At 42.5% G+C, this 24,968-nt stretch overlaps 5 protein-coding genes and 3 non-coding genes across 9 annotated transcripts; 3 read left to right on the top strand and 5 right to left on the bottom strand.

The window, feature by feature from the left end:
- Nucleotides 1-2,678: 2,678 nt before the first annotated feature.
- TRNAM-CAU (transfer RNA methionine (anticodon CAU)) lies at nucleotides 2,679-2,750 on the top strand. The gene has a single exon. It is a non-coding gene; the product is annotated as a tRNA-Met (tRNA).
- Nucleotides 2,751-6,542: 3,792 nt separating this feature from the next.
- Nucleotides 6,543-6,614, bottom strand: TRNAQ-CUG (transfer RNA glutamine (anticodon CUG)). Its single transcript has one exon. It is a non-coding gene; the product is annotated as a tRNA-Gln (tRNA).
- Nucleotides 6,615-10,035: 3,421 nt separating this feature from the next.
- On the bottom strand, nucleotides 10,036-10,107 carry TRNAQ-UUG (transfer RNA glutamine (anticodon UUG)). The gene has a single exon. It is a non-coding gene; the product is annotated as a tRNA-Gln (tRNA).
- A 3,765-nt stretch (nucleotides 10,108-13,872) lies between these two features.
- On the bottom strand, nucleotides 13,873-16,606 carry LOC102533531 (histone H2B type 1-C/E/F/G/I). 2 transcript variants are annotated; one of them, XM_072945539.1, is made up of 2 exons: nucleotides 16,133-16,587; nucleotides 13,873-14,358 (listed from the first exon to the last, which is right to left on the bottom strand). In XM_072945539.1, exons 1-2 carry the CDS (start codon nucleotides 16,507-16,509, stop codon nucleotides 14,352-14,354), a joined length of 384 nt encoding a protein of 127 aa, XP_072801640.1. In that variant the 5' UTR covers nucleotides 16,510-16,587; the 3' UTR covers nucleotides 13,873-14,351. The 2 variants fall into 2 exon arrangements, with proteins under 2 accessions (XP_072801640.1, XP_072801641.1); XM_072945540.1 differs by lacking the exon at nucleotides 13,873-14,358 and having other exon boundaries at nucleotides 16,128-16,606.
- A 140-nt stretch (nucleotides 16,607-16,746) lies between these two features.
- Nucleotides 16,747-17,648, top strand: LOC140687764 (histone H2A type 1-H). Its single transcript, XM_072945538.1, has one exon. It carries the CDS (start codon nucleotides 16,822-16,824, stop codon nucleotides 17,206-17,208), a length of 387 nt encoding a protein of 128 aa, XP_072801639.1. The 5' UTR covers nucleotides 16,747-16,821; the 3' UTR covers nucleotides 17,209-17,648.
- A 1,670-nt stretch (nucleotides 17,649-19,318) lies between these two features.
- On the bottom strand, nucleotides 19,319-20,943 carry LOC140687760 (histone H3.1). Its single transcript, XM_072945533.1, has one exon. The coding sequence runs from the start codon at nucleotides 20,058-20,060 to the stop codon at nucleotides 19,650-19,652; it is 411 nt and encodes a 136-aa protein (XP_072801634.1). The 5' UTR covers nucleotides 20,061-20,943; the 3' UTR covers nucleotides 19,319-19,649.
- Nucleotides 20,944-21,032: 89 nt separating this feature from the next.
- LOC102528575 (histone H2A type 1) lies at nucleotides 21,033-22,154 on the bottom strand. Its single transcript, XM_006215262.4, has one exon. The coding sequence runs from the start codon at nucleotides 22,133-22,135 to the stop codon at nucleotides 21,743-21,745; it is 393 nt and encodes a 130-aa protein (XP_006215324.1). The 5' UTR covers nucleotides 22,136-22,154; the 3' UTR covers nucleotides 21,033-21,742.
- Nucleotides 22,155-22,344: 190 nt separating this feature from the next.
- LOC140687765 (histone H2B type 1-C/E/F/G/I) lies at nucleotides 22,345-23,798 on the top strand. Its single transcript, XM_072945542.1, has one exon. The coding sequence runs from the start codon at nucleotides 22,448-22,450 to the stop codon at nucleotides 22,826-22,828; it is 381 nt and encodes a 126-aa protein (XP_072801643.1). The 5' UTR covers nucleotides 22,345-22,447; the 3' UTR covers nucleotides 22,829-23,798.
- Nucleotides 23,799-24,968: the final 1,170 nt, after the last annotated feature.

Genomic DNA, 24,968 nt, shown 5'->3' with positions numbered 1-24,968 from the left:
ACCATGACCACGATCAGAAAAATATCAAACCCCTTGGCACTGACCACATTGGACTTTTACTTGACATGATGACATCATTGTTTCAGTGAGAGCTATCGTTCAAAGCCCCTGTTTCAAAAGAATCTTTTCAGGAAACTGGAACTGGCTGGGCGAGTCCCTAGCTGACTTTGCTCGTTACCTGGTGTCCTCATCCTCAGGACTTTGTGTCAACTCCAAAAGGTGTATCTGCCTGGGAATGCAAATGCTCTGTGAACTGGGAAAACGCAGTCAGGTGCCGGAGCTACTGGCCTGTGTTTGTCCAGTAGAATCTACCTGCTTGGAGGAGATCTCTGCCCACCACTGCAGGGTGAGGAAATTGCCCAAGCTCTCTTCAAAATTGCTCTCGGGAAAAGTTAAATGAGGCCTTAATGAAGAGCAAAGTCTGATTTGTGTTTTTATAATTTGCAGTTCTCCATACGAACTCTGGGGAAAGGAATGGGTGAGATAGTGCAGAGAAACGTCTATAAGTAAATTTGGGGGTTCTAGCTGATTGTAGAATGTGAAACTTGGGGCCCAGCTTCAATTCCAGATCTGGAAAACTCTACCCTCACCCCAACCCTCCACACCAATCCATCCATCTCCTCTCCTTTTATGATAAAGGTCCCACGGCGCAAGAATTCATTCCCAGCCTTATAGTTCAAACACTTATTTCTGTTTCTGGTAAGTCTAGCTTCTCCTGAATTAAATTGTCTAAATTTGTTCATTTCCTTTTCTTCTAAAGTGCCAAATCCTTTGTCTTTTAGGAATAAGATCACATCCCAATAAATACCATAGACATGAAGTTGAGCATGTGCAGGTGAAGGATCTCAGTTATGAGCCTCAGACATCTCACCTGTGAAACAGAAATAAAGATGCCTTCATCACACATAACTGAGGTGAGCAGGACGTGAGGTAATCACCGCTGATCACATGGCAAGCTCTAGATGTCCTCATTCCACTCACTGGTTTTCCCATGACTGGAGGCCAGGGGCTATAGCCCTAAACCCCTTGAAAGGAAAAACATCGATAGAGGGAAGAAGAGGGGGAGGATCCTGGCTTTCAGGTATAAAAATGTTTCTCTGTCCAGATTCCGTCTGAAGGAGGCTGAGTTCAGAGAGCTGGTGGGCAGCCTTCTAAGTCTCTGGAGACTTCACATCAGTGAGAGGTCCAGTGAAAATGTAGGTCCCAGGCGACAGGGGCTGAGGTATTAAGGGAAGGTGAGAAATCTCATCCCTATAGGGTAAGTGGCAGTTCTAAGGACTCTAAATCTAGTGGCCCCAGGACAAGTTCCAGTGGGAACTGGATCCATTTTGCTCAGGATCCAACTTGTCCATACAATCATTCCCACTGGTTTTCTCATGCTCCACCTTCCTAGCCCAGTATATCTGTTTCCATGTCTCAACCTGTTTCTTGGAAAAAGAAAAGAGAAAACTCACTCAAACAGAACTGCTGGGGAGTGAAGGGTGACAAAATTGTGCCACCCCCAAATATGACGCTTTGGCAGAACTATTTTGAGTTGAAGGCAATTGAGAGGCAGTAGAAACAAGGAAAGCTCTCTGCCCTCCTTCTATTTGCCTAAAAGCAGGACATAAATTTGCAAAAGTGTCTCTCCTCTTCTCTCTACTAGGAAAGACCAAGGTTAATCCCTGGAGATAACTTTAGACCCTTATCAGTGGAGAAGGCCCTGACTTAAATCTGTATAACAAAGCTTACTCTTGTTTACCTGGTCATCTCCTCATAACTGGCCTCCCCTACTATTTTCTTTGTTTTGTCTTTAGCTGAAGATGATATTTAAGTTTGAATTCTAAGCCACCTCTGGGAGTTACTCTTTTTCTCTCTAAATATTTCCCACCTATACGTGAAGCATACATGTTAATAACTTTCTGTTTGTCTTTCTTTTGCTGATGTCTTTTGTTACAGAGCTCCCCACCAAGAATTTAGGAAGGAAGAGGGAAAATCACTTTTCCTCCCCTACAAGAGTAATGGCCACCAACCCCTTACTTGTCCTGGGACTGGACAAACCAGTCCCTAATGAAGACAGAGAACGCCTGAAGAGACAGAAGGAAGTTGGTGAAAAAAGCAAGAGGAAAGTTTGGCAGACGTGCATGGGATAAAAGGTGTCAGAGGTCTCTACCCAGGCCTTTGGTCTGGGTGAGCCAACATTTTCTGAGGGCGAGAATGAACTGTCGGCAGACATGACCTCAAAGGGATAAGAAGCCCCTTTTCACGACTCCAAGGGGAGAGGCTTGAACCAGGTGTCCAGGAAGCTGAAAATGGCATTTAGTGAATACGTGGAAATGCTGCTTCTAGTTTTCTCAAAGCAGTTTTCTTGAGGGTGGGAAATGGAGCAAGCTGGTTGGTAGTCTTCTTCCGCAAGTCCGACTTCATGCCTTCCTCAGTTATCCGTAAGGAAGGACTTCTGAGGGCTTTGCTTGGAGTTCCTCTTCTGAGCCTAGAGCAGCTCCTGAAGGAAAGATGTCAGGTCTTGAATCTTTGGCAGATCGGGGAAGCCCAACTCGGAGGGGACTGCTGGGGTCGTTTGATTCTTAGGGGAGCTGATCTTAGACCAAGAAAAGAGAGAGGAAAAGCAAAACATTTATTCTGGCAAAGTGGCTGATCATTCCCATGGTAAAGAAGAGGCTTAAAACCCACAAACAAGGAGCAGAGTGGCGCAGCGGAAGCGTGCTGGGCCCATAACCCAGAGGTCGATGGATCGAAACCATCCTCTGCTAACTGTTTTTTCGCATAAATTAGACTCTACTAGAATTTCGAGAAAGTGTATTTGATTTCATAAAGTTTATCTGGGAATGTGTTTAGTATTTTCCTTCTTTCTCCCCCAAATGAGGGGAGAATTTCCTTCTCACTAATTTCAAGATCTAGAGGCAAGTCTTATCCCTAGAGAGAAGAGAATGGGGCAAATTTCATTTTTACTTCCAACAAATTAGCCCTCTGCCTTTCAGAGAATACACACTGAGGTACAATATAATTTTTTTTCTTGCACATTTTCTTACACTCAAAGAAAAACTTTGTTACTTACTTTTGCCTGAGGCCATTAGTTACTGTAAACTTACATTGCCTTTTTACTTGAGAGGGAGTTTCCTGCTTCTTTGACTCTTTTATTCACTCCTGTGTGTGATTTATTAAGTTCATTTCAAGTTAATAGTAACATTCTGTGAATTCTTCTCAAGCAATTTGATTATAATAATTGGGAAGACACCTTTTATACTCTCTCCCCATTTAGACTTAAATAAACTAGATTCATGGGAATGTTATGAGAAAAACAAGAAGCAAAGAAGTTACAAGTGAAATGGTAGAAAATATTCGAATGCGTTTTAAAAAATTTTTTTTGCATCAGAATTCCATGGACAAACTCAGAAGAAAAGTAGTTTTGTTACTGATATGTTTGCAAAAGAAATTGAGAGAAAATTTCTAATTAAAACAATTAAATGAGTGCCTATAGTAGGACAATAAAATATAAACTCTTGTAAACAATGAGACTTCACAGAGCAAAATATCAAAAGAAAAAATTGTAATGAAAATTTGCATGAGGTGGACCTGTTTGTTCCTTTACTTTGCTGATGAATATGTTCTGATTTGGCAAGACAAAACATCTTCAATTTATTTTCCTTGCTTAGCACCCCAAGCATTAGAGATTGATTGAATAAACTGTGACATATGGGTTCAGAGGAGAAATGTACGCAACTACAAAAATGATATGGTGTGATTCCCAGGAGATATTGTTAAGTGGGAAAGAAAAAAAGTTGTAGATGAGTATTACAGTATGCTACTTTTTTTTCAAGAAAGAATAAGAGTTAGGAAAAAATGTGTTTTTCCTTCTGAAAAGGAACAGCAAATAAAAACCAGTGAGGCTGGTCATCTAAAAGGGTATGAGGGTTCTGGGGTAACTAGAGTAAAAGAGTGTGGGGAGAACGTTTCTCCGAGTATACTTGTTGGTATACTTTTACCTCTTAAAAGCATGTGAATCTTCTACATTTTCAAAAATTAATGTTAAATCAACAAGGATAGGAACAAATATTAGCAACAATATTAAACCAACAAATATTACTTTAAAATTAATATTAAATCAACAAGGGATAGAATGAGGGAATACCAGAGAGAATCCTGAAGAGTTGGATTGGAGTTGGAGGTATCAATGTGAGCTCATGATTTGGAAAATATGTATACATATGTGTCCAGGCATGTATACGTGTACATATATGCATATGCATGTGTGTATGTATATATGTACATGTGTATATACATGCACATGCATTTCCTAGGTCTTTCTATTAAAAGGGAGACAGGAAGCAGGTATCATACAAGTAATTAGCACAAGTCCCCAGGAAGGGCTGTAATACTAGAAAGAAACCAGGGCATCTCTGAGAAATGCTTGGCTTCAGGACTGGGGTAGATGCGAGTCAAGCCGGAACAACTAGTTATGTTGGAAGGTAAGAATGGGCTCAGACAAATGATGGTGGTATGTTCAAGGAGCCAGAAGCCAACTTGAGGAGATCTACTGAGCTAAATAGGGCTAATTTGAGCATCAGTTTAATTAAGGAAAATATGAATTATAAACCATTAGGGGAAAAAATATTCCATAAGACCCCATCAATGATAGATATTTAACTAATGGAGAAAAGGGAGGACCCTTGCTTAAATAGACCCCTGAGTGCAGACTGGTAAATAAGGAGGGCGAGCTCCCAGGAGCCCTTGGCACTTTGATGCTGCTGCCCTCAACCTACTGCATCTCCCTCATCATCCTTCACACTGGTCTTCCAAGCACCTGCCATGGTGACATTCTCTAGCTCTCCTCTCTACTCATATGTCACTTGCCTTAGCTCTTTTCTCATCCCTCAGATCCCAGCAGAGGCTTCACAGTGCTTCTTAATGAAGATTCTTTGGCTTGATCTCGGCTTAGCTGCTCCATCTATGTTTCCTCAGCACCCAAACTGCCCTTATGACACCACCCTGTATTTTGATTGCTTGTTGAATAATATCTCCCTCCTGCCTTCTAGCAAGGGAAGGAACAGGTAATAGTGGAAGAGAGAAAAACAGGAGAGTCACAGACTGCCCTCAGAGACTGAACCCTTGGTTTTAGTTGTGTAAACCATGAGCTTTATCACATCCCAAATATTTCAAACCAGTGTTGAAGACCGTTTATGACCTATGCTTGTTATTTTATGGATGTCTTCAAAGCCTGCAGGGTTCATCAAGATAACAATGGTTTAATGGCACCAGAATTTTTACTACAAGTAAGATAACTAAACAGAGATCCAAAGGACCGAAATCCAACTCCTGGGATTTCTGTACTCCAGGCTAACTGGTTCATATGTAGGCTTATCTCAGTTTGTTCTCAGTTCTTTATCATAAGCTTGAAATTACAAAATGAAATATCATTTGAACCTCCAACCTTCCTCACTTTCTTTTTAAAAGTGGTTCAGTCTCCACTACCTCATGAGTGTTAAGCGTGAGTTCCACCATTGAGCAATCCCCTCCCCTTCCAGCTGTCCCCTCTTTATCTTTTCATTCCCCTACACCTGAAAATGTCAGATACCCTAGGGGAAGAATATTCTATGGGCAGTAAAAAGTATCAAAAGAAAATCTAATCAGAAGACTTTGGCTTTGTCATAAGTATACATAGAAGGAAATAAATAAATTTTTAAATGGATACAAGGATATGTGGAAATTAACAAATGACAAATTTGATATTCCAATTCAGTAGGCAGGCAAAGGTGATTTTAAAATAAATTGTGATGGTTTAACTAACTTTGCCCATGGGAGAAAATTAAGATGGATATTTACTTCTCAATCAGTAACAAATCAAGTTCCAGGTAGATTAGTGATTTAAATACAAAATATAAAATAATAAATTATGTTGTTGCAGTTAATAAAAGAATTCAGAAGAAAAAATACTTACTTAGAAACTATTGCATAAGAAATGTGTGAGCAACAAAGGCTTAATAAAAACATGCTTCAATGAAAATCTACAAAATCATAATAAGCTATCTTAAATCAAATGTACATAAATGAGAAATTCACAGAAGAAAACATCCACCTGAAAATTAGAAATGAACAAGGCTGAGAATGAGATGTGGGGAGAGGGCTGTTTTGGTCCATCACTTCATTGTTTTAACCAGGGACAGTGTCTTCAAGTTATTTCAATTCCTTAGAGTCTTTATGAATTGTCATAATATTTTAATGCTTTCACACATTGTTTTCCAGTAGTCTTCTAAAATGTTTCTTCATAAAGTTAAAGCATTCTAAGGAATGTAATTGCCAGCAAATGGTAAAATTTGAACATAAAAAGAGTTCAATCCATCATTGAATTTTGTCCATTGGAACCTAAGAACAATTTGACATACACTAGCATCCTTTAAAAATATACTTGATATACTTTTATTCAACAGTAGAAAAATGTTTGTGACTTCTTTTTCTCTTTCAAATTCATTTCTGTTCTATAGCTACCATGGAATTTTATCCCCATAAGAAAACCAGGACCAGATGAAATAAAACAGGCATGTCACAGGTCCCACCGAGATTTGAACTCGGATCGCTGGATTCAGAGTCCAGAGTGCTAACCATTACACCATGGGGCCTGTTGTGATGCACCATTTTCTCAATTCTTTGATGACATAGCTTTTCCTCCCTAAATTCTCTGATCTTGTTACCCAAAAGGTATAAGCATATTTTGCTCTTCCGATTCTAGGATTCAGTCATAGACATTTACCTGTCACATGCCTGCACTCAACATCTTTTAGCCATTCCCACGGAGTGCTAGGTTTTGTGACACGTGTTTTGTACTATTACCTCACCTAAGGCTCACAATAGCCCTGTGAAATGGGGGCCATTGCTGGTATTTTACAGGTGAGGAATCTGAGGCAGAGACCTGGTATGCTTCGCCTGGCTTTATCAGATCCCCTTGCTTTCAAGAAAAATCATCTTTTACTAGGGTGGTATCTACCTCTTTTGCGGACACGTAATGGAAAGATTTACCAAGTCACAAGGGAGACACTGGTGTTTAGGGAAAACTGAAATAAACGTACTAGGAAGACAAGGCTGGAGGTGGATTCCTGCAGCCCTGGGAGAACAACTCGGACTTGGGGGAGGTGAAGGGAAGAGGGAAGGAACGGCCCTCCGGAGTTTTCCTAGGAGCAAGTACAGCCCCACGATCCTCCAACTCCTCTTTCACCAACGCTAAGTAAGCGCAGAGAAGACTCCCAAATAGACACAAAGAAGAAACTCTCAAAAAGACACAAAAAATTCCCTGCCCCGCCTGCCATATCCATTTCCCGCACACACACACAGTCTCCCACACTTTGTGAAAACCCATAGACAAATCGGTTTCTGTGATGGGGCTTGGTGACTGTTCTGAGTCTCATCCTACTCCGGTATCTTCACAAACTCCTCGGGCTGGCTTTTCTCTGGCTCAGAGCGCGACGATATCCAGCACAAGTTTAGGAGTGCCTAACAATTTCTTTAGTGGTACAGGGGAGTCCGGTTTTGCTCCAAGTAGTTTCCTGGAACTCGAAGCCTGTCGGATGAGATCGGCCTAGTTGAAATTGAATTTCAGCACTTGCAGATTGGGGTTGCCGTCCCGAATTTCAGATTTTAAGCAAAAATACGCTGGAGGCATGTTTCGAGAACGGCGCGCCCTCCTGTGGACATAGAGGATAAAACGCACCCCTCCCCCACCACAAAACACCCCAACCAACCAACAGAAACTCCACAACCCTGTAACTACCCCTGTAAACACCAGGCTTCTTGAGGGATTTCTTTGCAACAGGATTTCTTTTTTTTTTTTTTCTTCTGGGGCGGCTCTCACTGGACAAAGTCTTTAAATTGGTTCTTTTTCTGGAAAGTTGGGTTGGGAGCTAGCCTCAAGCCTAGAACTGGTTCGTTGTTTGCATAGACTGGGTAGGAAACACTCAGAAGAGAGGGTGAAAATCCTCCACTCGAGACTCTAGACTATCAAACCCCGGCGGAGACAAGAAAAAGATCCTTACGATGGAGATGCTTTGACACCTACACGAGGAAAGCCCAGCAGATTCCCCGTCCCTAGACATAATCAGTTAGCTACGAATACACCATTCAGTCACATTTTCCAACACCACAAGGAAGAATAGTCCCAGTGGCCTTGGCCCTGCGTGATTCCTGATCTGCCCCAGGTGCAGGAAGGTGCCTGTGACTTGTGAGGCAGCGGCCCCTGGTCTGACAGAGCAAATCATCTGTGCTTCCCCAGGGCCACTGCCTACAGCTCTCCCAGACTCCTGCCCCCAAGCAAACTGTGATGAGAGCAGTTGGTGAAGTCCTTCTAAGTAGGGGATGAACAAGTGCAGAGGCTAGGTTCTCCTTCCTGCATTCCCTGAAAAGGAAAAAGAACATCTTCAGCCTAAATCCTCACTTTCTGTGCAGCACTCAAAGACCTTCAAACAAATCACAAACGTGTAGTTAGTGCTTTCCAGAGGCTAGGCCTGTGACAGGTGCCCCACAACTGATAGGCAACCCAAACTAGGCACATAGACTTCAGGATGACAGGGCAAGAATGTAGTCAAAGGAGACTTTTTTTTTCAAATTCTCATTCAAAAGGCACGTAATTCGGTGATCCAGCCTTTCCTCCGTACCTTCAGCTACTGAACGGCCTCATTAACAGAGTCATGGTTGCCATTCACCTCCAGGGAGCCTTCTGCTCCAGTCTTGGGCAAAGACTTGTTCTTAGAGTGGGATCATTGAAGGAAAAGGAGAGAGAAGAAATTTGGGAAGAAGTGGAACACAAGGTTTTGGGACCAAACACGGGCATGAGCTATCCTGGGATCTGGGATGACTGAACCAGATTAGGTGATAATTTTATGCACTCAGCAAGAATTTTTGAATTCCTAACATGAGCAAAGAACTGTGAGGCTGAGAACTAAAAGAAGACCAAGGCCACAGTGCTAGTCCCTCCCCTAGGAGACCTTGCTGTCTGGGACCGTGGTAAGGGCTTATTAAACAGGCAATTAAAACATGAGGGGGTATGAGAAGGGGACATTCAGGTGCTGAAGAAACACAGGTGGGGTTAAAGAGAGACGGTGAAGTCCTTGGTAAGAAGGACTGAATGATCTAAGTTACTATTTGAGGAATGAATAGAGAATCAGACCTTGTAACGTGAGGGCAAATGAGTTCTGCTGGTGGAAAATGCGGAGAGGGAAAAAAAGCAAGAATAGAAATAATTTTATCGTGGCTGGTGAGTAGAAGCTAATTTGGGGGAATGTGTGTGACAAAAATGTGATAAATGAGGTTGAAGAAGTGGGCAGGTTAGGGCAGCCATCATTAAAATGTGAAGAGCTCCCCCAAGCAAAGTGGAAAGAACTTGTTCTGAATTCTCAAATGTGAGAAGGGCTGCTCACTCATGGATTAGGAGAACGAACTGTACCACACAGATGGACTTAATCCCAGTGCAGAGGCATTACTAAAACAAGTCTAAGAAGGAATCTAAGGAACTTGCAGCTACGATGAGACGAGGTGGCCTGAAGGTAGTTAAGGCCACGGACTGCTAGTCCTCTGTGCTCTGCTGGTGTGGAGTGGGCTCGTACGTCATCCTCTGAGAGCTATCATCGAAGAGTCAAGCTGCGAGGGAGAGCTGAACCACTCCACGTCCATCGCCTTCAAATCAGATATTTATCTCTGCTCAGCTTAGACTCCTTCTTCCAGTTTTCTAGTAACGCGGCCATTCTTATTCAAAAACAGAAAGTCCTTTTGTATGCGCAAATTCCTTCCCAGGAATAAAGCCACGGGTAGACACCCGAGAGACGGCCCCTCCCCACCCGGATCTGGACTGCGGCTGCAGAATAGGCGGCTGCTTCCTGCGCTGCTAGTTCTGCCTGTGGCTTCGCTCCAGCAGGTGGGCTCGGGCTTCTGAAGATTGACAATGATACTACTGCTCGTTATGGCTGACATGTGGTGGGCTGGATTACAGGGGAAAATGCTAGTTTTAAGGGACGAGATTGCGGAAATAAAAAGTACGCAGGAAAATGCTCAGGAAGGTCCCACCGAGATTTGAACTCGGATCGCTGGATTCAAAGTCCAGAGTGCTAACCATTACACCATGGGGCCCGCGCAAGAAGCGCCTGAACAGGTATCTCTTGTGACAAAAGTTCGTCTTTGCGGCATTAGCTCTCCACTATTAAATTGGAAATAATCTGTAGTTTTGGTTTGTTTCCAACAAAATTGTACCGCCCCCTGGAGGAGCACTTCGAAAATGTGTGTGTTTTGGTTGTCTCAGTGGCTTGGGGCACAGCTGGCGTTTACAGGTCAAGACTAGAGATGCTGAAAGTCCTAAGATGCCCAGGACAGTCCTATACCAAGAATTCTCTAGGACTGCGCAACTTTTGTAAAACAACTTTGAATGCTTCATCTGGGTTTTCAGGGGCCTTTTTAAAGGATGAAATCTGTGATTCTGCCTTTGCATCCTCCCACTTAATCATCTCCTCATTTACAACTGGCAATGCTGTGTAGGACCTTGTTAGGGCTTTGACTTTTATTCTGAGATGGGAAGTCACAGTTTCCAGTTGGGTGTCCTGGGAGACACATTTTTGGAATCCTGAGTTACCACATGATAAATCTGACCATTCTGAGGCCACCACACAGTTTAGAAGCCAGATCACATGAAAGTGCTCTGGTTAACAGTCCCAGCCCACAGCCAGTGTCAATTGCCAGACATGTGAGTGAAGATGCTTCCAACCCTCAGCAGCTGTCCCAAGAATCACAAGTCAGTGATCTTCTACAGGAGGCCTCAGACATCTTGGAGCAGACAGCCATCCCTGCTGTGCTCTGCCCTAATACCTGACCACGGAATCTGTGAACATAATAAAATGTTTGTGCCACCAAGTTTGGGCTGCTTCTTATGCAGTAACAGCGAACAACTCTAGAAACAGGAACTTTCCTGATCTACTCCCTTAGTTTTGCCTAATAGGATTGCTTCCAATTTTTTGCCACTGTAAGTAACGCTTTAGTGAACATCAGTGTTCATGTCTTCTTAGGGGTCTATTGAAGAGTTTGAAATATATTTTCAAAAGGATGATTGTTTACAAAATCGTTGGGCTTGCTTGGGGTCTTGTGACAGTGGAATGAAATGTGAAAAGTAAAAAATACTAATTAGATGACTAGGAATAGAAAGAAAAAAAACCCCAAAGACACCCTCTCAGTGCTATGTATTGTTATTATATTAAGCTGTAAAAAAGACATTTGTTGGGTATGATTCACTCAGAGGACATTCCAGGTTCTGGTGCTGGGGTTTGGCTGAGAATTCACCCCTTTAAGGATGGTTTTACAATAATATTGTTTGCTTTCCTAGATCTAGATCCTAGCAGAGGTGGGGCCATCTTTTCTTGTCTTACAGGGCATTTTTTTCAGCAGTTATTTTAAAAAAAACCTGCAGGTTGTCAAGGCTTTATCAGAAATTAAGTTGGATGAAGAGAAAAAGACACAAGAAACTCAAAACTTCTCACCTGGTGGCTCCCATTGTTCCAACCACCATGGCCTCTTGCAGATTCCAGAACATGCTAAGCAGGGACCTGACTTGCATACTCATTCCTTCCACACAGAACAGCTTTCCCCACTTTATGCCAGCGACTCCTCTGTGAGTCCTTGTTTGCATACCCACCTTAAAAGTGAGACCCGCAACTTCCTATCACCTTCCCTGCTTTATTTTTATCCAAATCACTTATTAAGGAACTGATATATTAAGAATTTAATTTATTTTTTATTGTCTGGCTTGCCTCTCCAAACTGCCACAAGAACAGGAACTTTCACAGGCTTTTTTTTTTTTTTTTTTGCTGTGTGTCCTCAATGCTAGAACAGTACCCATTATCTAATAAGCACTCAATAAATATTTTATGATGAAATTAATTCATTTCCCTTTTGCTGACTGATTGGATCACCCTGAGGTAAAATTATTAGCTCTACAATGATCTGCCTGACTTATAACTGGAATTTACAATACTTTCTATTTCATTCTTCTTCCCTTGGTGTATGGTGCTCAGTTATTTCCCTATTACATATATTGTCTTTGACTCAAACAACTTCCTGATGAAACTGGGTTGATTTTCTACTCCTATTTTGCAGGTAAGGAAACTGCAATGAGGCATTGACTTGTCTGTGGGTGCACAGGGACTAAAATGGCCTTTGTCTCTCTGTAGTATTAAAGCCCCACCTCAACAATGTCAGATCCTTAGATCTTCCTTTTTTTTTTTTTTTTTTTTTTTGCCAAGGGACCTCCTGGATGGTGGAAGATAAAGCCCTGTTGAAGGATACCACATGCCCCAAATTTTCTCGTTATGAAATAAAATCCTCTTTAGTCTTTTTTGCTATTTTTTTTTAATGTAAAAGAATGAATTCAGGCCTGCTCTTTCTTCTAATATTGACTACCTAAATTTCAGAACCTACCCTTAAAAATGTAAGTCTATAATTAATACTTTTATTCTCAAAAAAACAGGGAGATGTTCCTCTCTCCTGAAGTTATAGTTACAATTCTCCTTCATGAAAGTTGTCAAATGAATGTGATCCAATGTGTTGTCAGATTCTCTTTCTCTTGTTCAGTAGAGTTCTGTGCCAGTATACAAACCTACCTCCCAGCTGTCCTCAGTTAATAAAAATGTGGGTGTGTCACTTGATTTGTAAGCAATCTCCTGGGAAATCCAAGGATTAGACATTATTGCATGTTCCTTAGAGATGTATCTATGCAGTATGCAATTCTGGTCCACTGGCTGCAAAGATAACAATGTTGTATTTGACATCACTTTCTAACTGGTTAACTAAAGGACTACTAGTTCCAAAACAAATGGACCAATGGTACTTTCTTTTCCTTCTTCACACTCAGAGGAACAAAGAAAATCCTAAAACTGCTAGATTAATGTAACAAATAATGTGAGAGTTGGCTTCATTTAAATAACCATACAACATTCAATTGGCACATAGAATTGTGACTATTTCAGAATCTTATCTGATAAGCTCTTCACGGCTCAAAATGTGTTGTTTTACACTTGAGTCCTGTAATCATTTTGAGAAGCCTGCTCATCACACAGAATGAAGTCCTTGGTATAACATTCAGCCAGACTGCTTGCTCAGCCCTTCAGGCTGCTCCCTTCTGCCCACTCCTGTAGACTTTAGTCCCGCCAACCACTTCCAATGCCTTGAATCGAATACTTTCTTACTTCATCTGCCCAGAAAGTTGTTTTGTGCCCTGCTGCCCCTCTCCCCCTGCCATTGGTATTATTTATTCTGTGGTCCTTGGGCTTTCCATACACATCTCTATTGACGCATTAATTATCTTACATGTGTTTTATTTATCTATTTCTCTATTGATAATGCAAACATGATTCAAAATTCAAAATGCATAAAAGGGTTATAATTGAAAAGATCCTCCACCCATCCATCTCTAGGCCATCAAGCTTCCTTTCCACAGAGGCAACCAAAGTTAGCGGTTTGTCTAACATCTTCTAAAGATATTTTACATTCATACATATATATGTACAAATTCTGCACAATATCCCATACCTTGCTTTTTGCACTTGGAGAGGCCATAGGCTAATACAGTGGTTACAATATGGCTTCTGAAGCTAGACTACTTTTGAGTTGCTTTCACTACTTAATAGTTGTGAAAACGTAGGCAATTTTCTCAAATTCTCTAAACTCCCACTTTATAATCTGTGAAGCAAGAATAATCACAATAATTTAACTCAAAACGTTGTTATAAAGGTTAAATAATTTAATGTGCATAAGGAAACTTTTAGGACATTATCTGACAGATGGTAAGCAATAAATACTAGCTACTATTAAGAAAACTAACCTTGTGATGTTTTAAAATCAGACAGAATGATATGCTATTAATGTCGTTGCTTTATTGTTTATCAGATTGCTTCTATTTTGTACAACCAACTGGGCTGCCCTAAAACCCTGTACATGTGTCATTTCGCTCATTTTCAAAACTGGTAAATTCCTAGAGGTGGCTTTGCTGGGTATAAAGATATATGTATTTTTTAATTTGATAGATATCGCCAATTTTCCTCCCTGAAAATTCTACCAATCTTCAGGGCCACCGCCAGTGATTGAAAATTGAGTTCAAGGAGTCTTATTCAAGCTTTTCCATTTCTATTCCAGAAAGCAGTGACTGTCCTATAGTGAAAAGTAGATACTGAATAAAATGATAATTGGATGGAAGAATGCTTTAGGAAATACAGTTGGATTTTGGTGGTAGCAGGAATTACTTAAAATTCAAGATGGCATCTTGTTTGCTCATAAAGTCATTGAAGATTATTAGAAGGCAAAACTTTGAGCTGGTCAACTGTTAGAGATTTCTCTCAGAACCTGGAAAGAGTGATTGAAAAAAGCATTATTGAAGTTTTGTTAATATCATAATGCAACAGGGGGACAGAAGGTAATTAAAGTAGAAAGTTAGCCAGAGCCCCACTTATTGATTGGCTTTGCAGCAGAAAAATGCTTCATTATTTTTGTCACCTGAGGGGGAGGGGACCCAAACCTAACAGTTGCAATTTATATTTTATTCAGGGATTTTATGGAAGAGCATAGCCCAAGAGACAGACTCTCAGATAGTTCTGAGGAACTGTTCCAAAGAGGTAAAGGAGGAGCCAGAATATAAAGAAACTTTTGCTGGAAAAAAAAAAGTAATCAAACATCAAGAGATTCCTGCTAATCACAAAAAAGCAGACATCTTAAGTTAATGATATTAGTGCTTTTCCATCTATGGGAAGATGCAGGAGTCTGGGCTCACTGAAATTATTCTTTTGATATGCACCTTAACTATCTAGGGCCAGTGTCTGGTTTTCCTCCATCCTGAATTCCCCCCAGAGCACACCATAGAGGGTGGCTGCAATGGCTGATGGCAGGCAACATTGTTTACTGAAATGGTAGGCAACATTCTTTGTCCACATTATAATAATGGGCTGCGAGCTAATACACCTTATGCCTACATCTGTAGTTTGGCAAGTAGTAAATGGAGAACCACCTTCACTGATTAATCCTATTTCTTGCCAAACATACTCACATCTCTGACTCCACAGAACCTTTTCTTCCTTCCATGGGCACAGCACAGTAAGCCTCACCTTACCCAAGGTCTCAGTTACTTTGGGAGCAGCCTTGGCTGGTACCTCCTCCCCAACCTTTGGAACAAGGAAGACGGTTGAACTGAGTCTTTCCCGCCCGCATTTCTCTAGTTTTCAACTAGGTCCGAAGAATTCAAACAAACAGCTGGACTTTTTTCCCCCCCTCTCCCCATGAATACGTTTTTTTTTCTAAGTTTGTCTTTCGAGTTTCCTTCTATCTATAGTCTCAACATGACAAGACCTTAGAAAGGCGGAGAGGAACTTGGGTAAGAATGGTACTAAGCACTACCTTAAGGTCCTGCGTGGCTACTCTCAGGGCATCACCCAGTCCGCCATCCCGCACCTGGCCAGGTGCGGTGGAATGAAGCGCGTTACTTATCTCATCTACAAGAGACCCTCTGGATGCTGAAGGTTTATATTAGAAATAATATAAAGGTGATTATGAAGCCATAACCTACAGGGACCTGTCTATGGACATTGTGTTCTCAAACGCCAGGGAGGCACCCTCTGGCTAATACGGCTGATTACATTGTGTTTCGTATTTCCGGTTTCGCTTGTAAAAGCATTCGTCTGGGGTACTTTTTCTTTTAAGGAGCTAGAAAACTGTTCAGATCACTTCTTGCGGCTGGAAGGCTTAGTTACTTAGATACTACAAACTGATACAGTATCTAAAGAAAAAAACGTTAGCAAACCGCAGTCCAGTGACTCGGGATTTCCCTGGTTGAAAAGTTTTCAGACATTGCGGCTATCCAGTCAAGACATGGGGAGAGGGACTAGATGAATCCAGACGGTTATTGATATCAGAAATGCTCACACAAAAAAATTTTAAGTATACTCATCTGAACATGTCAAAAAACACCAAATTTGGGTGGCATTATTTTTTCAAGTATCATCCACAATTCCCACAGGAAGACAACACATACAGAGCTAGAAGGCAAACCGCAACAGCTCTTTTTTGACAAGTGTAGGTGGCTCTGAAAAGAGCCTTTGGGTCGTGGGTAGTTGGCGGACTTACTTACTTGGAGCTGGTGTACTTGGTGACAGCCTTGGTGCCCTCGGACACAGCGTGCTTGGCCAGCTCCCCAGGCAGCAGCAGGCGCACGGCCGTCTGGATCTCCCGGGAAGTGATGGTCGAGCGCTTGTTGTAGTGCGCCAGGCGCGACGCCTCGCCCGCGATGCGCTCGAAGATGTCGTTGACGAACGAGTTCATGATGCCCATGGCCTTGGACGAGATGCCGGTGTCCGGGTGGACCTGCTTCAGCACCTTGTACACGTACACGGAGTAGCTCTCCTTGCGGCTGCGCTTGCGCTTCTTGCCGTCCTTCTTCTGCGCCTTGGTCACTGCCTTCTTGGAGCCCTTCTTCGGGGCTGGAGCGGACTTGGCTGGCTCAGGCATGGTGAACACCAACGGTAAAAACCGAAATGAATGAGCGGAAAGCGAAAGGCACCTTTTTAATGACAACGGTTTATGCAAATGAGGTGGAGTTAGGGTGTCTGGTGATTGGTGGTTATTCTCGCGTGACGTCACATGTCAGTTTCGCCCAATCGAGCTGCACATCCTACGGAGTCGCGTTTCCATTGGCTCAAGTGAAAGCAAAATACTAGCCAATCTTACGGCTTCCGTTTTCGCGCCCAGCAGGGCCTATAAAATATGCGTTTCAGTATTCCTGTCCGCATCTTCCTAGGCAGCAGGCGTTGATTCTGAACCATGTCCGGACGTGGTAAGCAGGGCGGCAAGGCTCGCGCCAAGGCCAAGACCCGCTCCTCGCGGGCTGGGCTCCAGTTCCCCGTGGGCCGAGTGCACCGCCTGCTCCGCAAGGGCAACTACGCCGAGCGGGTCGGGGCCGGCGCGCCGGTGTACCTGGCGGCGGTGCTGGAGTACCTGACGGCCGAGATCCTGGAGCTGGCGGGCAACGCGGCCCGCGACAACAAGAAGACGCGCATCATCCCGCGCCACTTGCAACTGGCCATCCGCAACGACGAGGAGCTCAACAAGCTGCTGGGTAAAGTCACCATCGCTCAGGGTGGCGTCCTGCCTAATATCCAGGCCGTGCTGCTGCCCAAGAAGACTGAGAGCCACCATAAGGCCAAATAAGGACCAAGTTTGGAAACAATAGAATAAACGGCTCTTTTCAGAGCCACTTCTATCGTCATAAAAAAAGGTGACACGACTTCTTGCATTTCTCACTATTTTACCTTTTGCTTAGTATAATGAGGGACAGTCCTGATACTTCTCTTCAGTTCTAAGATATCTCCCTCACCTCTTTTCATATTTCAGAATTGGCTTTTAGGAGGCTTTGTCAACATAAATGACTCTTACGTTACACTAACTTTCAAAGTCATTGGGTCTACAGGATATTAAGTTGACTTAATTATGTAGATCCTTATGTGGAAGTTAGTTTTAGTTTAAGTAACTTTTTGTCAAACCGAAGCCTGTTTTGGGACGTTGGGATTTTTCTGTGAATGATGCACAGAACCCACTGGGAGTGTCTGTGGAAGATAATAAATACTGCATCTTGAAAAATTTGCCCTTAAGGAAGAATTGTTTTTAACATGCTTACTAAAAGGTGCTTTTATCACTACCTGGTAGTACAAAAGTTAAAGCAGATGTCCAGATACAGTAATCCAAGCTTGGTTGTAACAACGATGGTAATGAATGCTATTATTCCAAGAGCGCTAACAGTGGAGGCCTACCGTGTGAAAAAAAATACAAACTTATGAAAAAGCTAAAGACTGTTTTCAGAATAAGGTAAAATACTCTCGTATGTTCATATTTCTATTCAGGAGTAACAAGGTTCTTTTTTTCCGGGCTTTGGAAAGTTTTGGAACATTTATGCCAATTAACAGTTTTACCATTTTAAGAAATTCAGGCACAGGCTACTTATTCTGTTTCCTCTTATTCTAATATTTTAAATAGGTTTTTATGACACACAGGTACCATGAGTTACAGACACAATTTTACCTGTCCTGAAGAAAGTCCAATATAGAGAAACATACAAAAGTAAAGCAAAATGTAACAAGAGAATTAAGCCCAGAGGGATGTTGAGGGAACACAGAGGAGTAAAATCAGGTAACATCTGTATTGAGGATTAAAGGAAACGGAAATAGAGGAAAGTCTAGGGATTTCAGCAGAGAATGAGCTTCAACAGACTCATAGCTTGTATGTGCAGGCATATGACAAGAAGTTTGATACTGGCACATAAGGCAAATAGATCACAAGATAGAAAGGAGCCAGAGGGATTTGTAGGCCACTCCTTTGGTTTTAAATATTTTAAAAATAGTAACTTTCAAATTTTTATGTCCATCCCAGACATCTCAAACTTAGCCATAATCATCTACTTTTGGAAATTATTGTAGATCTGGGAAATTCAAAATTTATGTCCCAGGCTCATCATCACTACTTTCCCAGTGATTCTTAATACTTAGTATCACCATCTACTCATTAGCATGAGCCCAAATGGTCTGGTATCAGAGTATTCATTTTTGTGAGCCATTACTATAACAAAACTCAAGTTCCAGAAAATAACTTAGGTAGGATAACTGCTCTAGTTCAGCAGAGGGAGTGTTTAAAGAGACATGGAGTATGTGTCCACCTAAACAGTAATGTCCACAACTAGGACTACTCATTTCCCTGGAAAAAACCTTAATATTTAATAAACACTGCAAGATTACTTTGGAGAAGTATATTGACTGCATATATCCAGGAGAGGGTGCCCTACCCAGACAGCAAGTGTTGATCAGTGTAGAAAGGGCGATCCCAGTTGTGAACACCTCTTGACTTGATTCCTTCCTTAGCTTTCAAGCCCAGAAGGCACTGATTACACACTCAAAAGAATACCAATCTGATTAGAAATTGGCCTTAGATTGGCCTAGGGGGAAGAGGCAGACCACTTCCCACCAAATGCTGTATCTTTCTTTTTCCTGGGAGGGGACACACTATTTTGCTGAAGGTGTCGATCCAAAGTATTAGAATATTATTTTAACATACTGAAATATTGGCATCATCCTAAATCCCATGTGGAAACCATACATCCTACATTTCATGAGCCTACTCACAGAAAAGTAAAAAGCATGATTTATGTTTGATGGCTTAGTGGTTGTAGTAGTGATCTTACCTAACTAAAAAAGAGGCAATAGGAATGCATGTTCTTACCATGTTTCACCAAGGTAGGAGATACATAGATAACACAGGAAAAGACCCAATATTCCAGACAGTATTTTCTGTATTAGGAAGAAAATGCACAAAATGTAGTTCAAAATAAGTATAAACTAGGGCACTATCCTGTCAAAACTGAAGGAAAAAAGCACTGGTAAGGAACTCACTGTCAGACCCAATCCCTGCTGGAGAATCTGGAGCAAAGATTTCTCCGGTAGTGGTAGGGAATTTTGTACTTAGAAAAATCGCAACGTAAAAAGTCCACCTTATTGTCTCAGTTAAGATAGGAACAGTAAAGACGAGCAGGTAAACAGTCCTTTTTCAGTGTGCACGTGGGTGGCTCTGAAAAGAGCCTTTGGGGGTGGATGGGAGCTTCGGGCTCAGGCCCTCTCCCCGCGGATGCGGCGGGCAAGTTGGATGTCCTTGGGCATGATGGTGACGCGCTTGGCGTGGATGGCGCACAGGTTGGTGTCCTCGAAGAGCCCCACCAGGTAGGCCTCGCACGCCTCCTGCAGCGCCATCACGGCCGAGCTCTGGAAGCGCAGGTCGGTCTTGAAGTCCTGCGCGATCTCGCGCACCAGCCGCTGGAACGGCAGCTTGCGGATCAGCAGCTCCGTGGACTTCTGGTAGCGGCGGATCTCGCGCAGGGCCACCGTGCCGGGCCGGTAGCGGTGCGGCTTCTTCACGCCGCCCGTGGCCGGCGCGCTCTTGCGGGCCGCCTTGGTGGCCAGCTGCTTGCGCGGCGCCTTGCCGCCGGTGGACTTGCGGGCTGTCTGTTTAGTGCGAGCCATGACTGGAAGGTTTAGCTGGCATTACGGAGTTAAACCTAGCCACGTATTTATAGTGAGAGTCAGAAGCTGATTGGACAAGAAGAAACCAGGGCTACTCAACCGGTAACTGCACTGATTAGGACTCGAAAATTTTGTTTCCCAAATCCTCTGATGGTCTCAGTTATCCATGACCCCTATTTTTTTAATTTTTCTTGTGGTGCTAGCTCTATAACAGCGATTTCCAGTAGAAATAAATATGAGCTACGTAAGAAACAAACTTTTATAGGAAAGACATAAAAAAATAAAAACAGGATAAGTTAATTTTAATAGTAATAGTATTTAACCCAATATTTCTAAAATATTCATTTCAACATGTAATCAGTATAATTGTTAGATATTTCACATTCTTTATTACTTTTCACTAACTTCGAAATCCAGTGTGTATATTACATGTTGACCACTTCGGACTACCCACATATCCAGTGATCACTGGCCACAGTTGGCTCGTAGTTAGCCGTGAAGACAATGGATCTCTATACCATCACGCTTCAATTTTCTCTCCTTCAAACACTTACATTTTAAGACTTTTTAACTTTTCAGCAAGCAAAATCTGATTTCCATGTGAGGAATTCAAGGGCCAAAAACTTAATAGGGAAAAACATTCTTACTCGGACTTTTTTTCATTGTCAGATAATATATAGAACAATTTCATTGCAGCATAATATATTTTTCTATTTTAGGAATGTAATTTCTTATTTCAAAAGAATCTAGTTCCCCATCACCAGTAAACTGTTTAGCACAAGCAAAACCACCCCTTGAGATGCATCTACATCCAATAGTTCCTTAGCAACTGGCAAAACCATAGGATAGGCTCCTTGCCTGGTATCTGATAGATCTCACCCTCCTCCCCACCCAACTCTTCATCACTCCCCCTCCCCAATCTCTCACTCCCCCCACCCTCCCACCCTCCCACTCCTTGCCACCTCCCCTCACTCTCCCAGGGCCTAGAAGTTACCAAGACAAGCTTTTTAAAGGGAAAAGGATCTAACTGTATCAGAACATTAACAAGATCTTTAACACAATGAAAGAAAATTTAGGATTTAGCACCTTTATCCTGAAATGGATCACTTTATACAGAGACCTCGAGTTGTGTGGTGGGCCACAAAGGAGCTTGGAAAATATTTGAGAAAACAAACTTTCATCGTTTCCCAATAAAAGGCCTGAATATTAAATTTTTCATTAATTAGCACGGTACAACATAATGTACACTGATGAGATTAGGTCTTTCACAGAAATGAAGGCTCTGAAAATGCCTTAGGCCTAGGATGGTTTGTTTTGATACCAGAAAACTCAAGATGCCTTTCCTAAGATCCAGAAAACTAAAGTATCTCAAAACTGACACAAAAAGACAAGTAGACCTACGACGAGACTTGGTAGTTTTCAAAGGCTTATGATGGACAGATGTGAGTATGGCAATATTTAAGTGATTCACTTCACGTAACCCATAAACCGCCTAATGCTGATGAGACATTTATAGGGGAGCCTTCTACCTAACCCAAGTTTTAAGGTTAAGTAGGGATCTTTAGCATTATAGTGTAAAAGAACTTAAAGTGTTCAGTTCTTCCTCGAAAATTGTAGGTGGCTCTGAAAAGAGCCTTTGGTTTGAGTGCTAAATTTGAGATGCTGCAAACTAATCCAGACTTCTACTTGCCCTTGGCCTTGTGGTGGCTCTCAGTCTTCTTGGGCAGCAGCACGGCCTGGATGTTAGGCAGGACGCCACCCTGAGCGATGGTGACTTTACCCAGCAGCTTGTTGAGCTCCTCGTCGTTGCGGATGGCCAGTTGCAAGTGGCGCGGGATGATGCGCGTCTTCTTGTTGTCGCGGGCCGCGTTGCCCGCCAGCTCCAGGATCTCGGCCGTCAGGTACTCCAGCACCGCCGCCAGGTACACCGGCGCGCCGGCCCCGACCCGCTCGGCGTAGTTGCCCTTGCGGAGCAGGCGGTGCACTCGGCCCACGGGGAACTGGAGCCCAGCCCGCGAGGAGCGGGTCTTGGCCTTGGCGCGAGCCTTGCCGCCCTGCTTACCACGTCCGGACATGGTTCAGAATCAACGCCTGCTGCCTAGAAAGATGCGGACAGGAATACTGAAACGCATATTTTATAGGCCCTGCTGGGCGCGAAAACGGAAGCCGTAAGATTGGCTAGTATTTTGCTTTCACTTGAGCCAATGGAAACGCGACTCCGTAGGATGTGCAGCTCGATTGGGCGAAACTGACATGTGACGTCACGCGAGAATAACCACCAATCACCAGACACCCTAACTCCACCTCATTTGCATAAACCGTTGTCATTAAAAAGGTGCCTTTCGCTTTCCGCTCATTCATTTCGGTTTTTACCGTTGGTGTTCACCATGCCTGAGCCAGCCAAGTCCGCTCCAGCCCCGAAGAAGGGCTCCAAGAAGGCAGTGACCAAGGCGCAGAAGAAGGACGGCAAGAAGCGCAAGCGCAGCCGCAAGGAGAGCTACTCCGTGTACGTGTACAAGGTGCTGAAGCAGGTCCACCCGGACACCGGCATCTCGTCCAAGGCCATGGGCATCATGAACTCGTTCGTCAACGACATCTTCGAGCGCATCGCGGGCGAGGCGTCGCGCCTGGCGCACTACAACAAGCGCTCGACCATCACTTCCCGGGAGATCCAGACGGCCGTGCGCCTGCTGCTGCCTGGGGAGCTGGCTAAGCACGCTGTGTCGGAGGGCACCAAGGCTGTTACCAAGTACACCAGCTCTAAGTGATTCATTGGCTGTATAGTGATTTATCAGGCTCGTTCACACCCAAAGGCTCTTTTCAGAGCCACCCATGTTTTCCGAGAAAGAGCATGTCCACTATATGTTTAGTTTGCTTTGAGATGTGTAAGTATAACTAGATTGTTACTTCATAACTGCCTTGCTTTATGTGTATTTTTCCATTTTTGCTGTAGTTGCGTTGTGTTAAAGAGTTTTGTGTATTTAATGGAGCGTTAAAGCATAGAACACTGCCTTTTAGTCCCCTGAGATATTTAAAAGTACTTCCTTGCACTGCAAGTAACTAGAGCACCGCTGTAATTCATGGGGCTTTCATTTTGTTTTCTGTAGAGGTACAAGCTACTCCGCTATTTACTGCTGATAGGTTTGAATAAGGGATTAGAGCAGGATTCGCGAGATTGCTCCCCAGGCAGCAACAGGCCCATACCCTCACACGTCTCTAAAGCTTCATACTTGTAGTTGAAAGTTAAGGTAGCTTTAAGAGTGCTGAGACTTGGTGCTTCACAGAGAAATAGCCATCAAAATGTTAAATGGTTGCCTCTGAGGAGTGGAATTTTTTAGTAAAACTCATCTGTCCTTGACTTCCATCGCTGCCTTAATGCTTCTGCTACCGAAACAAACTTGGATCCGATCACTTCCACTTAGTAAAGTCAGTTCACTGGTACTGGGTTCTGGTGATGGAAATTAAAGCATTTATTTGCAGGGCTCAAGTAAAGGGTGTGGGTGGCTCATGCTCAAAAGACCCTTTTATATTTAATAAACAATAAATGGAGGGACAGAGGGGCTTTTTACCCAGAAAGTCCCTGCGTGGTTCCTGCTAAGTTTGTTTCCTCCCACATTTTCACTTCCCCAGTTTGCTGCCCTTGGATGCCTAAAATTCCTTTCCTTTGTCCTGTCATTTCTCTGCAAATTTATTGTACCTCTCTGAAGACGCTAAATAAGCTGGAATTCTAAGCCTCCACTTTGAGTTACTTTTCATTTAGGTTTCTTCCTTATGATGTGCACGTGTAAAGACACTCTGGTTTTCTCCTGTTAATACGTATTTTTGTAAGAGTACCAGTTGAAAACACGTGACTAGAGGTAAAGTTTCTCCTCCCATACAACTGGTATTGTTTTCCAAGAATGTGGGAAGAGTAGTTAACTAAATGTATGGAAAAGCAAATCGGGGCAAGAAAAAAATGAATAAGATACTGGTAACAACATTGACACTAAACTTCATCTTTTCTGAAAATGATTTTAGATTTAGTATATGGAAAACAAAATTGCATTCTTTTAAAAATGTCCATTTTTATGCCCTAATAAGTGAAGTGCAATTATCGAAATTCAAAGGGTTTTTTTCTTTAACTTGAAACATGTTACAATGTTTAAAACATTTTAATGGAAATGCAATAGAAAGGACAATTGTTCCCAGTACAGACATTACATTAACTATGGTACTTTATCACTGAGAGATAAATCAATAAATCTTGCTGAGTGACCACTGATCAACCAAAGAAAACTGAATTACCTACCATAAAATTAATTCTGAATGTAACAAGTAAATTTTAAAAACAATATATAGAACAGAATAGGATTTTAGTAAGAGTTCCAAGTATAGTGTTAAAGGTGCCACCTCATCAGCGAATTAAATTATTTTAAAAACCTGGCTGATTAAGGAATTGCTAGTGAATTGTTTAAAACTGCACGGGGGTATTTCATAAGAATAATCACATTAAAAATAACTTATTTAAAAACTTAAGGGAAACATTTAAATATGATCAGTGTAAAGTGGTTATTAAAACGCCATATACAGCGTTGTCTTTGGGGGAAAAATGTGCTTTTATCTGGTCACCAAAGTACTAATTCCCTAGCAGTAATGACCTCTACGTGGTGGGATAACTGGTTGTTACTTTATTGTATGCTCTTCGGTATTTTCCACAACATTGTTTTGTCTTCGTATTCAAAAGCAATTGTTAAAGCCTTAAAAAATGGTAACAAAATAGTTACTACAACGTGAAATACAGTGCAGAAGAACCGAGGTCTTTTTTTTTTTCCTAATTTCCGCCTCTCCCTCCCTGGGGCGGGACTTCCCGCCTACTTTCTTCACGTTCTCAATTCGGTCCGCGAACTGATGTATAAAAGCCCGAGTCAG

Source organism: Vicugna pacos, chromosome 20, assembly GCF_048564905.1.
Source record: "Vicugna pacos chromosome 20, VicPac4, whole genome shotgun sequence".
NCBI lineage: Eukaryota > Metazoa > Chordata > Mammalia > Artiodactyla > Camelidae > Vicugna > Vicugna pacos.
This window is presented reverse-complemented; position numbering and strand designations above follow the sequence as displayed.